The sequence below is a fragment of the Oncorhynchus clarkii genome, chromosome 28 (assembly GCF_045791955.1).
Source record: "Oncorhynchus clarkii lewisi isolate Uvic-CL-2024 chromosome 28, UVic_Ocla_1.0, whole genome shotgun sequence".
NCBI classification, from domain to species: domain Eukaryota; kingdom Metazoa; phylum Chordata; class Actinopteri; order Salmoniformes; family Salmonidae; genus Oncorhynchus; species Oncorhynchus clarkii.
Genome location: NC_092174.1, coordinates 20446805 through 20461403, shown reverse-complemented (window position 1 = coordinate 20461403; position 14599 = coordinate 20446805). Strand labels below are relative to the sequence as shown.

Below are 14599 nucleotides of genomic sequence, written 5' to 3'. Positions count from 1 at the left end.
ATAGCAGTCCCATGGGAATTACATACTGACTGTTCTCAATTACAAATGGATCATGTTGACACTTTAAGTGTTAATCGAAAAGAAACATCAACAAATGCATAATTCATTATAAAAGATGTGGATTCGATTATTTACATTGCCTGAAGGTTAAAAATGTGTAGCTGTATCAAAATCTTGATAGTGAAACTGAAAACTTGAGGCGTCTGTGCTAATATCCACATTCCTGTACCACTAAATGTGACCTTTAATGAATGTTTCTAATAACATTAAGGGAGCTGATTGGAGTTGTGTGATACGCAACATATTGTACTGCTTGCCTTGGATCAGTGTTAGCCATACGGTACATGCAAAACATTCTGGCATGTTTTGGAGTCTGTTAAAGTTTTAACAGCTGGATTGTTGTTACATTTTCATATTTTGATCATGCTATGGTACGAATGGAAAATAATAACTGGAACAGTGGGCTAATTCTTCAGCTTTTATAAAACATGCCTATCTTCAGTATATTCTATACAAGACATACAGTTATACCCTCTCTCAGGAAGTGATTAATACATGGATTCATGAGGTGGAAAGTATGAAAGTCACATAACAACAACATACATCCAATGGTATTCTGTCACAATTCATTAAACCAACATGACTCTGGCTAAGTCCCAAACGCACCCTATTCTTAGACAGGCCGATTCAGACTTACGAAATGTACGCCTTCCCTACTCACTTCTCAGTAGTTGATATTTAGACTTACCTTATGGAGGCACTTAACGAGATTTGAGGGCGTGGTTCCCTTCTGTGCTCTGAATAAATTAAATTCAACACCAAAAACTACTAATTGGATCAGGGAGTTTTTTGGGGAAGAAATCTCTTGAAATATGGTGTACCTTTAATTTGAATTTGATCTTGAATGTAGACTATGGAGAATATATAAAGATAGCAATGAAAACATATGCATATTTGTCGTCTCCATTTCAGAACCCATGGGTAGATTTAAAAACACTGATTTTACACATTATTATTAATGTTTAGGGAATAATCATGAATCTTACTCCATGTAAAAATACAGCCTTTACGCACGAACGAAAAAAAGTGGTTTGACAACGGAAGTAGTATAGCCTACAATATAATTATAATACCCTAATTTCCCGCATTGATCATGGAACTGTGTGATAGCAAGTTTCCAGTCCTGCACCGTGCATCAAGTTCAAAGTAATGATTTGAGCAGCATAAATGAGCTCCATAATGATTTAATTAGCCTACATGTCTCAATGTATTTTATATTTGGCCTTCATTAAATAGCATCCACTATTACTTGACCATCAGCCACAACCACAAGGACGTGACAGCGTTTACAGAGGAAATAAATAAAGGTAGGCTAAATCAAACAATGTAATAGAACAAACACTAAATTGGCAGTTAAATATACGGGATTATTACCTGAGCTACGGATAGTGGCTAATATTATTTAACATAGGCTATTGCCTACAAATTGAAGGAAAAAGGGAAAGTTGTGGAATATGAATAAAACATTCTAAAATAGATTGTCATTTAGCCTATATTTACAATCCCCTTATCCAAACCGATTACTCATTTAACTAGCTCTTATCAATAGCTCTTATCATATACAGTGCATGGAGAATGGTGTTATTTCAATCGCAAAACAGAAAGTAGTCCTACATGCTATTTCCACTTGGAACAGGCAGGTTCGCTAGACCTTACTCATGGTTTCCTCGTGGGTAAAGGTGATGGAATTATTTAAGGAAATAAGTCAAGGCCATAATACGGTGTATCTATAGACACACCTCTGCCACATCTCCATATCTTTAATTTCACCAAACATGTCAATAGTGGGTGATTGCAGCCCACAATTCAGGGCATTCCTGCCTGTGGGCATCCCATTGGTTCCTGCGTGAATGCCACCCCCCTCGAGCATGCCATCTTCATGCTTGCCAACACTTTGGATTTTCTGGATTTTCCCAGATTGTCTATGCAATTAAAATGTGGGTCAAAAGGGAAATACAAATATTATCTGAGTTCTCCAGGGGTCGAATGACACTGTCTACCGGTGTCCTAGCTAGCTAGCTAGCTACCGGTGTCGTCCCCGCCTCCTGCCTGCTGTGTACCGCAGTCCTCCTAGCTAACTAGCACACAGTGTCATTCGCTTCCGCCTGCCGAACACCTGCCCTCACCGTCGTTAACAGAACTGTGGGAAAGCAATGCCGACAGCTATCGTTGTTGCTTGTCACCCTTACCTCTTCTTCTTCTGTGGGGTTTATCGGCAGTTAGCATCCAACTTTATGGTGCAATACTGGCACCTACTGTACTGGAACGCCCCGTGTCCCACTTGTGTACCATAGTCATAGCTTAAAAATGGACCAGTAGAAGTATAAAGAGGGGTTCTTGCAGATGCAGGAATGCCCACATGCAGGAACACCCCGAATTGCGAGCCGCAATTGCACCCTTCTCAAACGCTCACCTTGCTTGCACTTGCATTTCTCCCTTGCTTAAGTTGAAGGTCAAAATGCGCGTATGAGAAAATTGCATAAAAAGGAAATAAAGTTAAATTATGTGCGTATCTCAGGTCTGAATTTTACCCATAGTGCAGTACTTTTACATTTATCCTACCCAGCACAGCACAGGAAAAATGCTTTCATTATGCTGCATCAGGAAGAGAGATGCATGATAAGACTGGGCCATGGAATATGTATCCTCAGTCGGTGGATAATACAGTTTGTGTCAGTCCATATTATGACTTTACATCCACTATCCATTACAGAGATGGAAGATGGCGCTGTTCAGGTACAACGCAAGGGAGAATAAAGTAATACATGTTCATAATCATTATCTCATTGAAGCCATTAGATTGAGGCTTTGGCATTGTGAAAATAGCATATCTAAAAGGGTATTGTTTTAAGTAGGCTGTATAGACTACATTGGGAATCCAATTGAAGCAAATGACTGTTTTGGTAGAAGCATTAACATTGAAACCTATAATTTAAAAAGGATGTGTTATAGCTCCTCTCACAAGTTTTAGTGGTCTTGCTATTACAAAGTAAGCAGACAAATCCATCAAAGCTTAAAGCTATGCTGGCTCAGCTGGAAATCCTAGCACCACTAACTTCATTTTGAATTGCTCATTGACAATAGCATAAAAAATCCAAACCAAGACATTGCCTTTAATTAAACCACAAAAGGTTCTCCAAAACAAAGGGTGAATAAAAATGTCTCTGGCAAGCATAAACATCTGACAAAGTGGAAGCTCTGTCTTGAAAAGTACTGTAAAGAACAAGTAGTTTCATGTACAAGATGGCATTACTAAGGCACTGTTTCAGCAGAATGACATTGACTTGATAACAATATTCACAGGGAGCATATAAACTACAAAAACAAAAGTGATTCCATTGATAAACTATTTTACAAACATGTATAGCACATAACAATCCCTAACAACAAAAAATAAACTATTCTCAAGGACTGAGTTAAATATTGATATAATCAAAGGACAAAATCTATAATTGTGAAAGGAGGTGAAACAAATGTCAAAATGACACTCAGAGGATACAATTAGTGTTTCTCTAGGTTACAAAGAAGAAATAAAGCACCTTCCAAGGAATTAACAACAAATCGAATGCAGCAGTTTGAAAAGACTGTTAGCCTCAACAATTAGGCACGGGGCAAAAGGTGCAAAGCTCTATGGCAACGAATAAAGACGGACTCTTTTAAACATTCAACACATGATGTTGCTTAGCACTAGGCATGCACTGCAGGTACAAATACCGCTTACAATACAGTTATTTTGCCCAGAGCTTTCGGGGTCCGGATCTCAATAAATATAGAGGACTTTTGGCAGCAGCGACAATGACACTGGAATGACAATCACTGGGGAGAAGTGCAAAAACCCAAATGAGTACTACCAATAGAAATCTGACAAAAGGCTTGTAACCACAACTGTAGAGAGAACGTGTAAAACGTGTAAAAAGGTGATTGCATGAGAAGTACTGCTGGGACACAGATGAGAATCTTTAACATTTTGAACAGTGTTAACATCCAACAACTATTATGACTTTTGACTCCAAATTCAGAGACAGCTTCATCTTTGGGCTTGTTGTTCCAAATATAATGTGGAGTAATTGTATGGCTGGATCGCTAACGTACTGTATGCTACAATTAAAAGGGTAGAGTTGCTTTGAGACGAGCACTTCAATTTCCCGGTATGAATAACAAGTTCAGTATAACAAGACAAGGGCTCCTTGAAGCAGACAACAAACACCAAACAGACAACAGCTGTGACAAAGACAGCTACCCCAACCTCGCTGTTTGGCTTGCCATACACGTTGAGCAGCACATTTGAGGGAGGCATAAACATTTGATGCGTAAAAGCTTCCCCCCAATACTAAACGCTGTTAAATGTCCACTGAGAATAGCGTAAAGACCTTACATATGCATGTGCATATTTTATCACTCGGATTCCAAAACAAAAACAATAGATGTCCAAACAAAAACAATAGATGAAGCAATATAACCCCAGGCTTAGTCTTTCCAATTCCGATTTACTGGACTGTGTACACTTTGTACATAGAACCACCAAGGGGTTTGTTGTGGAGAGAAAAAGTTGTCACAAAAAGGATCAGATAAAGAGCAGATAAAATGATAACGCATTTAGAGTTGTCCTCCATTGTTCTTTGTCCTCTGGTGTTCCAAATAAACAAATTCAACTAAATGAATAAGATAAATATGCAAATGGTGTATGTTTAATTCTGAAGGCGGCAATCTCATTGAGAGCGGGCTGTAGGGCTGTGAGAGATTGCTTTCAGAGAGCAGAAAACCAAAGGCTGCTCATAACTCTGAGAGACAGATAGGCTGGGGGAAGCCAAGAGCCAATGGAGCATTTTGCGGACATGGTATGCTTTTATTTTGCCATTGAATTAGCAAACAGATTGGATCTTTAGCATTTTCTGTCCTGAAAGTGATCAGCTAATTCACTTCTGTTTTGCCCAACAGGCTTTCCAGAATACCAAGTGAATATGGCATTAGTGTGCTGTGTTACGTACACTGCTCTCTCTGTTCTCAAAGTCTATTATTGATAAAAGTTATTCATTTTTATTTTTTTTCTTCCTTAGCGAGATTTGATTCATGTTCTCATTATGAAGCAAAAATATATAGCAGGTGCATATCCACAATACAGGTTTTCAAGAAATATCAGACAGAAAAGGGAACATTCTCCTATGCTCTCTGAGAAAGTCACAAAGTTGCACAGCAATGCAAATAAATATTTTCAACCAAGACAACAGTAGGGGAGAGTGGGGCATGTTGAGCCATTTCTTACATTCAGCATCACTACGTCAAAGGAAATATAGTATTCTATCTAACAGGATATATACACATACAATACCAGTGAAAAGTTTGGACACACCTGCTCATTCAAGGGATTTTCTTTATTTTTACAATTTTCTACATTGTAGAATAAAAGTTAAGACATCAAAACTATGAAATAACACATGGAATCATGTAGTAACCAAAAAAGTGTTAAACAAATCAAAATATATTTCACATTTTAGATTCTTCAAAGTAGCCACCCTTTGCCTTGACAGCTTATCACACTCTTGGCCTTCTCTCAACAAGCTTCACCTGGAATGCTTTTCCAACAGTCTTGAAGGAGTTCCCACATATGCTGAGCACTTGTTGGCTGCTTTTCCTTCACTATGCGGTCCAATTCATCCCAAACCATCTCAATTGGGTTGAGGTTGGATGATTGTGGAGGCCAGGTCATCTGATGCAGCACTCTATCACTGTCCTTCTTGGTCAAAAAGCCCTTACACAGCCTGGAGTTGTGTTGGGTCTTTGTCCTGTTGAAAAACAAATGATAGTCCCACTAAGCACAAACACGATGGGATGGCGTATCGCTGCAGAATGCTGTGGTAACCATGCTGGTTAAGTGTGCCTTGAATTCTAAATAAATCACAGACAGTGTCACCAGCAAAGCACCCCCACACCATCACACCTCCTCCTCCATGCTTCACGGTGGGAACCACACATGTAGAGATCATCTGTTCACCTACTTTGTGTCTCACAAATACACGGCGGTAGGAACCAAAAATCTCAAATTTGGACTCATCACACCAAAGGACAGATCATTGCTCGTGTTTCTTGATCCAAGCAAGTCTCTTTGTGTTATTGTTGTCTTTTGGTAGTGGTGTCTTTGCAGCAATTTGACCATGAAGGTCTGATTCAAGCAGTCTCCTCTGAACAGCAGTCTGTTACTTTAACTCTGTGAAGCATTTATCTGGGCTGCAATCTGAAGTGCAGTATACTCTAATGAACTTGTTCTCTGCAGCAGAGGTAACTCTGGGTCTTCCTTTCCTGTGGCGGTCCTCATGAGAACGAGTTTCATCATAGTGCTTAAGAAACTTCATGTCTTAAAGTAACGATGAACTGTCATTTCTCTTTGTTTATTTGAGCTGTTCTTGCCATAATGTAGACGTGATCTTTTACCAAATAGGGCTATATTCTGTATACCACCCCTACCTTATCACAACACAACTGATTGGCTCAAACGCATTAGGAAGGAAATAAATTCCACAAATTAACTTTTATCAAGGCACGCCTGTTAATTGAAATGCATTCCAGGTGACTACCTCATGAAGCTGGTTGAGAGAATGCCAAGAGTGTGCAAAGCTGTCATCAAGTCAAAGGGTGGCTTCTTTGAAGACTCTAAAATATATCTTGATTTGTTGAACACTTTTTTCTATATTACATGATTCCATATGTGTTATTTCATAGTTTTCATGCCTTCACTATTATTCTACAATGTAGAAAATAGTAAAAATAAAGAAAAACCCTTGAATGAGTAGCTGTGTCCAAACTTTTGACTGGTACTGTATATCAGGACATTGTGTTTCCCTGGAAATAGTCAGAATTATTTTTATTTTTTTTGCAAATTAAATACATAAATATCTATTTTACATAAGTATTCACACCCCTGAGTCAATACTTTGTAGAAGCACCTTTGGCAGTGATTATAGCTGTGAGTCTGTCTGGGTTAGTCCCTAAGAGCTTTCCACACCTGGATTGTGCAACATCTGCTTGACTGAGGGACCTTACAGATATTTGTAAGTGTGGGGTACAGAGATGAGGTAGTCATTAAAAAAACATTATTTTTGCACACAGAGTGAGTCCATGCAACTTATTATATGACTTGTTAAGCAAATGTGTACTATTAAACATATTTAAGCTTGCCATAACAAAGGGGTTGAATACTTATTAACTCAAGAAATGTCCAGATTTACATTTTCAATTAATTTGTAGAAATTTCGAAAAACATAAGTCCACTTAGACATTATGGGGCATTGTGTATCATCCAGTGACCCCCCAAAAATCTAAATGTAATCAATTTTTAATTCAGTCTGTAACACAAGAAAAGATTGGAAAGAGTTAAGGGGTGTGAATACTTTGTGAAAGAACTGTATATGCATAAAACTGACCAGATGTAATCATCATTTGTATGGGGTATATTGATTTGACCATTGGCTTAACTTGCCTCTAACCAAAAGGCACAATTGACCCCAAAGCAACCATTTTCACCATATTAGCCCACAACTACAGTACAAGGACGCACTTTCATGATAGGTTTAGGACCTCATGTATTAGCTTAGACCCCAACTGATCTATAAAACAGTCTGTAAAATATCTACTTTGGTTTAGATACAAACTAAATATTTGTTTTGTTTTTGGGACCTAACTTGCTTACCACTTTTATCATATATTTTCTGGCTTCACAGAATCCATGAAATGATGACCTCTTCCTAAATATTTGGTCACATGATTCATTTTGTGTATGGCTTCCTAGAAACGAGGTGGCTCAACTAACCCTTTGGCACGACTCTAACCCCACTCTTCTCTATCTGAAACCAGAGTCATGTTTATTTCTCACAATTCTCATCATAATTCACAAAATGAGATGGAAATGGTGGTTGACACAAATTAATCTTTCATAACTGTAAAATTACTTTACAAAACAGCTCTATAGTTCCCTAGCCACCACTACATGCTGAATGAGCTGGTTAGCGTGACATTGCTATTTGAATCCTCTATTCTATAACATCCCACACACTAGAATTGCTTTTCTAACCAGAAAATAAACCATCCACACTAGTCAGTCATGGAGCAAAGTGGATTATGATCAGGGTCAACTGAACAAACTGGTGTCTCATTTCAGAATGACATGCCCTCTTTTTCAATACTCTCTTATAACAGTCTCTTAAAGGGATGCTTCGGGATTTTGGAAAAGAGGCCCTTTATCTATGTTCCCCAGAATCAGATGATCTCATGGATACCATTTGGACACAGAGACTTAAAAATGGTATCAATGAGTTCATCTGACTCTGGGGAAGTAGATAAAGGACCTCAATGCCAAAATCCCGAAGTATCCCTTTAAGGACAAAACACACAGTGCCTACGAATAGTTAAAGGCAGTGCATAGCCATCATATTGCCTCTGAACAAAACATTGGCTGTCATTGCTCTGTTCATTTCTGGACAAATGTACATTATCGGCACTGTTCCCGTTTTGGCCACATTTCTAGTCGTGGGTCGGCATGGTGTGTTTTATCCTTTACTGTCAGAGAACAGACAATGGTCAGAATGGGAGTGGATATGGATCGATGAATGACTCACCTCGGGTTTTGCTGGACAGACGTTGTTTGCGTTGACTGGTGGAGGTGTTGTGGGGGAGGAGAGTGTTCTGCTGCAGGTGATTGCTGTCAATGGGGCTGGTGGCTATGATGTTGTCCTTGTACTTGTTCATTAGGGACAACTTTGTATTGTCACTCCCTGATGATGACAGAACAATCATAATTAGGGAGAGAAACGAGACAGGTGTAGTATAAACCCACTAATACAGGATTAAAATGTGAAAAAGTAGCATGTCATTCTGAGGGGACAATAGCTTTAAAATAATGAGAATCAGCACTACACAGTAAAGTATATCCTTATAGGGCTACATACTTTATTCCCTCTTCTTGTTTTTTCTGCCGACTGTAGCGTTCACACAGAATAGCTACAGCCAAAACAAGTCAGTTTATAATGCATAATTTCCTGTCACAACTAGAGAACATTTCATTGGCTGGTATTTCTTCTGACCAGAACCAACAATATTGAGAGAGGCTTTTGTTGAGGTAGTTTATTGCCTTATCTAAATGAGTTTAGCACTTAATGTAAAATGCATGAAATTATTCCACTTCAATATCCTCCTGGGAGTTTTATTTAGACTTTGAAACTAGATGCAATCTCAAAACCAATCAGCACAATCTAGAATGTCATATTTCTTACATTTGGAAAAGTATGTCTTGTGCTAATTGAAATTCTGTGGGTATTTCAAATCATTGCTGTTCCATATATTTCTCAGGGGGTGTTTTTAATTCTAAGGTCCACTGATTACAAATGAGGATATTTCCAAAGCAAATGACTGTGAATGAAAGAGTGCATTGAAAATAGCCAATAAGCCAAAAACGTGTATGATATTTGAGTTAGACAATATTGAATGCTTCTGAATAATCTCTCTCTGATTCATTGTTTGTATTGTATTACCTCCTATTGTAGGTAGATAGTCAAATCATACCGGAGCAAGTGTGATAAAGATAAATAGTAGCAAAATAGAAAGGACTTTGTATTTCTAGCAGGGTCAGATAGATGATTTAGTGGTTTAGCAAAACACACATGCTCAGACCATAGCCAGAGTCATTATACGACTAGCACTTTGGTCATACGTAATATCATTACACTATTACTGTAGCAGTTGCATGAAATAATTATATAAATCCTACAGTGCCAAACAAAATGTCTATGTGTTGGACCAAATTACTCAATTCTTTCGATATCCTTGAAGATTAATTTCACTTCACGTGCACACATAAAAGTAACTACCAAAATAAAGGAAACATTTGAGTAAATGAGGGATACATTCACATAGAATTGTTCCTCGCCCCAGGCTAAGACTGGCCCTGGGCTAGCTACAGTGGCTTGCAAAAGTATTCACCCCCCTTGGCATTTTTCCAATTTTGTTGCCTTACAACCTGGAATTAAACATTTTGTGGGTTGGTATCATTTGATTTATAGAACATGCCTACAACTATGAAGATGCAAAATATTTTTTATTGTGGAACAAACAAGAAATAAGACAAAATAACAGAACTTGAGCATGCATACCTATTCACCCCCCCCCCCCCCCCCCCCCCAAAAAAAATACTTTGTTGAGCCACCATTTGCAGCAATTACAGCTGCAAGTCTCTTGGGGTATGTCTCTATAAGCTTGGCACATCTGGGATGTTTGCCCATTCTTCAAGGTAAAACCGCTCCAGCTCCTTCAAGTTGGATGGGTTCGCCTCCCGGGTGGCGCAGTGGTTAAGGGCGCTGTACTGCAGCGCCAGCTGTGCCATCAGAGTCCCTGGGTTTGCGCCCAGGCTCTGTCGTAACCGGCCGCGACCGGGAGGTCCGTGGGGCGACGCACAATTGGTCTAGCGTCGTCCGGGTTAGGGAGGGCTTGGTCGGTAGGGATGTCCTTGTCTCATCGCGCACCAGCGACTCCTGTGGCGGGCCGGGCGCAGTGCGCGCTAACCAAGGTTGCCAGGTGCACGGTGTAGCCTCCGACACATTGGTGCGGTTGGCTTCCGGGTTGGATGCGCGCTGTGTTAAGAAGCAGTGCGGCTGGTTGGGTTGTTTATCGGAGGACGCATGACTTTCAACCTTCGTCTCTCCCGAGCCCGTTCGGGAGTTGTAGCGATGAGACAAGATAGTAGCTACAACAATTGGATACCACGAAATTGGGGAGAAAAAGGGCTAAAAAAAAAAATATGTAAAAAAAAGTTGGATGGGTTCCGCTGGTGTACAGAGGAACAGTCATACCACAGATTCTCAATTGGATTGAGGTCTGGGCTTTGACTAGGCCATTCCAAGACATTTAAATGTTTCCCCCTAAACCACTCGAGTGTTGCTTTAGCAGTATGCTTAGGGTCATTGTCCTACTGGAAGGTGAACCTCGTTCCCAGTCTCAAATCTCTGGAAGTCTGAAACAGGTTTCCCTCAAGAATTTCCTTGTATTCACTGCCATCCATCATTCCTTCAATTCTGACCAGTTTCCCTGTCCTGCCGATGAAAAACATCCCCACAGAATGATGCTGCCAGAACCATGCTTCACTGTGGGTATTTTTATTTTTATTTTCACTTCACGAATTTGGACTATTTTGTGTATGTCCATTACATGATATCCAAATAAAAATCCAGTTAAATTACAGGTTGTAAAGCAAAAAAATAGGAAAAACACCAAGGGGGATGAATATTTTTGCCAGGCACTGTAATCCCATATTTACACAAGCATTTGTTAACACTGGGCTAAGCATTAGCCCTGGGCTAGGAGTCACAATTTTATCCCAGGGCTAACGGACAACCAAACATAACCAATGTTACATTCTATAGGCTGGTTTACAGTTGGCCTATCGACATGTCTGTAGACAGTTGTCACAGTGACATCACAAACATTCTATTGTCATCCAATATCAAACTTGTTGTTGTTATGAAAAAGTATAAACACAAAAATGACAGGCTGCATGACATCAGCAGCCTAGTGGTACAAAATAGCATAACTTCTGTATTTTAACACGAATAAACCCATTAGTTTAAAAATGAATTTTGTATATGTCCAGGTAGCAGTTGTAAATTAGAACTTGTTCTCAACTGGCCTACCTGGTTAAATAAAGGTGAAATATAAACATAAAAAATAAATGTCAATCCAGCAAACCAGGCAACAAAAAGCTACTTTGTTAACAATGTTTTGGTTAGTTTCTAGCCTGCTAGCTAGATGGCTAGCCAGTTCAAATAATGACCATATCATTGCTGACAACGTCTTAACTTTAGCTAATGTTTATTCATTATTACAGGCAAACAAACTTACAACAACATCATTACTTACAAGTTTACAAGTTCATGGCGAGCTATCTGTAGACCTGCAGGGGCATTTCATTTAAGCCCAAACCCTACCCACCCACGCAACGTTCAGGCCATGCCCGAATCCGAAATCCGAAATACAGTAACTTCCTCTGTTAGTTAGATGCTTGTCTTTGTCTGTCCCCCGCTCCTTACTGCCCCAGCTCTGCGTGTGAGAGTAACCGTAGCAACAGCTCTGCTTTGTGCTGCTCCTCCTCTAGTGAGAGAGCAGCTGTTAGCTAGCAGCTGTTAACTGGCTACTTTTCGTCACTCGAGACTTTGACGAAACTCATGGAAAATAATTATAATAATCTCTCCTGTTGACTCAGACAATGTTTTGGTCTTTGGGGTAGCCTAAACAAGAGTGGCAGTCATCACTAGAGCATGCAAATTAAGTGAAAGTGCCTCTTTTTTTTACCCTGAAAAGTCAGTGCCAACCCTGCTCCAGATCAGGGGCCGCTAGCCCTGGGCTAAGGTCGGTGCTAGCCCACTTTAGAATGTGCAAGTGTGAACACTCACAACCCAATTGAACACTTATGGGAGATTCTGGAGCGGCGCATGACACAGCCCAATAGAACACTTATGGGAGATTCTGGAGCGGTGCCTGACACAGCGTTTTTCATCACCATTAACAGTGTAAGAGTGTGTGTGTGTGTGTGTGTGTGTGTGTGTGTGTGTGTGTGTGTGTGTGTGTGTGTGTGTGTGTGTGTGTGTGTGTGTGTGTGTGCATGAGTGCTTGTACTTACACTCCCCAGGTGTGAGGTCCATGCTGGCCTTGTCATTGCAGCCCTGAAGGGAGTCCAGGGTGCGTGTAACCTGGCTGGCAAAGTCCTCTCCTCCGTTCATGCACTCTCTCTGAAGGTGGTGTCTCAGGTCAGTGATGTCATACTCGTATCCGTCCAGGATGGGTGTCTCTCGGATGCTGAGCGTGCCACTGGAATTGTGACCCTGGCCCCTGGAGTTTCTCAGGCTCTCCCTGGCCTGGCCTCCCATCAGCACCGAAGGGATGTAGTGAATCTCATTGGCTGCCTCGGCGCTGGCGCTCTTTTGGGGCTGGGGCACACGGCGGCGTTTGCACCATCGCCTGCGCGTGTAGAGGATAAGGACCAGGCACAAAATGGACAGCAGCAAGGCGATCATGCCTCCCTGTGAACAAACAATTGGGAAAGGAAAAGGATGAATGGTCTGAACTAAGAACTCCCCAAAGTCCCCAAATCCATGCAGTTAGATTTGTCAAAAGACCACTAGTGCATAGCAGAGATCCTTGAGGAAAAAACAATAGATCTCAACAATGTCAAGAAAACATTAACAAACTCAATATCCATATCATCACAGTGTACCATATACCGGGGTATTTGGAAATAGCCACCCTCAATACTGTTGAAACTAGTTATTTAAAGTTTTCAATAAATGGTCATATTTGTAGCTACTTTTTAAGTAAATACCTGCAGTTAACTTGTGCAATACGTTAGGAGATAAAGCAGATCACGATTTCTGTTTCACCTGTCATATTAGTTTACACTATGAAGCTATCCGTAGTTCTCCAGATCAGTTGAGACAGTCACGTGTTTGTTTGTAAATAGCACAAAAGGAGAAAGCGGGAGCAGGTGAGTCCAGCTGTGTATTGACAGGGGTCCATTTTATATTGAAAGCCAAAAGTGTTTTTTTGCATCAAGAATGCAATGCAATGCTTACAATGAAAAAGTAAGGTATTTTTTTCAAAAACTATGCAAGGCCATCATATTTCTAATGTTTGTCATAGAAAGAATGTAGCAAGCTACATTTACTAACGTTTTGCTTAATAGGGATAGCCCCTTTTTTTTCTATTTTCACCGAAATGATATTCCCAAATCTAACTGCCTGTAGCTCAGGCCCTGAAGCAAGGATATGCAAAGGAAAAAAAACTTTTTTTTTTCTACCAACATCTTTGAAATGCAAGAGAAAGGTACCAGTTCCAGCCATCACTCTGATTGTAATTCCGACGGTGTCCACAAGATGGCAGCAGTGTATGTGCAAGGTTCCAGACGGATAACTTGAAGTATGAGCGAGCTAAGTGACATTTGGTGTGAAGTCACACAGGTACGTTTGGGCGAATCGTCAAGGAGACATTTGCATTCATATTACATTTTTCTGCAAGAATATCGTTAAATCTGTATACTTGAACTTTGATTTAGCTTTTCCAGTATTAGTAGCCATATTATAAGTTCAAACTTGGCAAAACAACCAGTTTTCATAACTTCATAACTCTGAATATTTTCATAATTTTTGTTCACAATAAAAAGGCCTGCTGTCGTACAAGGTTAGGAGCCACATTTTACAACAGATACCTGGTTTCCGAATACTCCGGTTAAGCCCAGCCCATTCGCTATCAAGCTACCTTTGTTTGACCCCGATTGGTGCTTATTTGACAAAGTTAGTGTTGTTCAAGTGAAGACCACCCGCATCATCGCCGTGCCATGAAGGCATCGCTCTCTGACCAAATATGGTGTCCTATAGGATATACTACAGCCCTAATGATATAGTGAAGTCTCGTTACGTTCTAGGATCTCTGAGGAATACATACAAACATGATTTGAATGGTTGAAACAACGTTTAGGGTGAGATTTTCACAGATACCTTTCTTTGCA

At 40.1% G+C, this 14599-nt stretch overlaps 1 protein-coding gene across 2 annotated transcripts in view; it reads right to left on the bottom strand.

Moving 5' to 3' along the window:
- Positions 1-14599, bottom strand: part of LOC139387107 (astrotactin-1-like) — a 251064-nt gene that overhangs the window by 179981 nt on the left and 56484 nt on the right. For both annotated transcript variants that reach the window (XM_071133115.1, XM_071133116.1), the window contains exons 3-4: positions 12719-13118; positions 8670-8825 (exon numbers count right to left, since the gene is read on the bottom strand). In XM_071133115.1, the coding sequence (XP_070989216.1) occupies positions 8670-8825; positions 12719-13118 (556 nt within the window). The remainder of the gene's footprint in view (positions 1-8669; positions 8826-12718; positions 13119-14599) is intronic.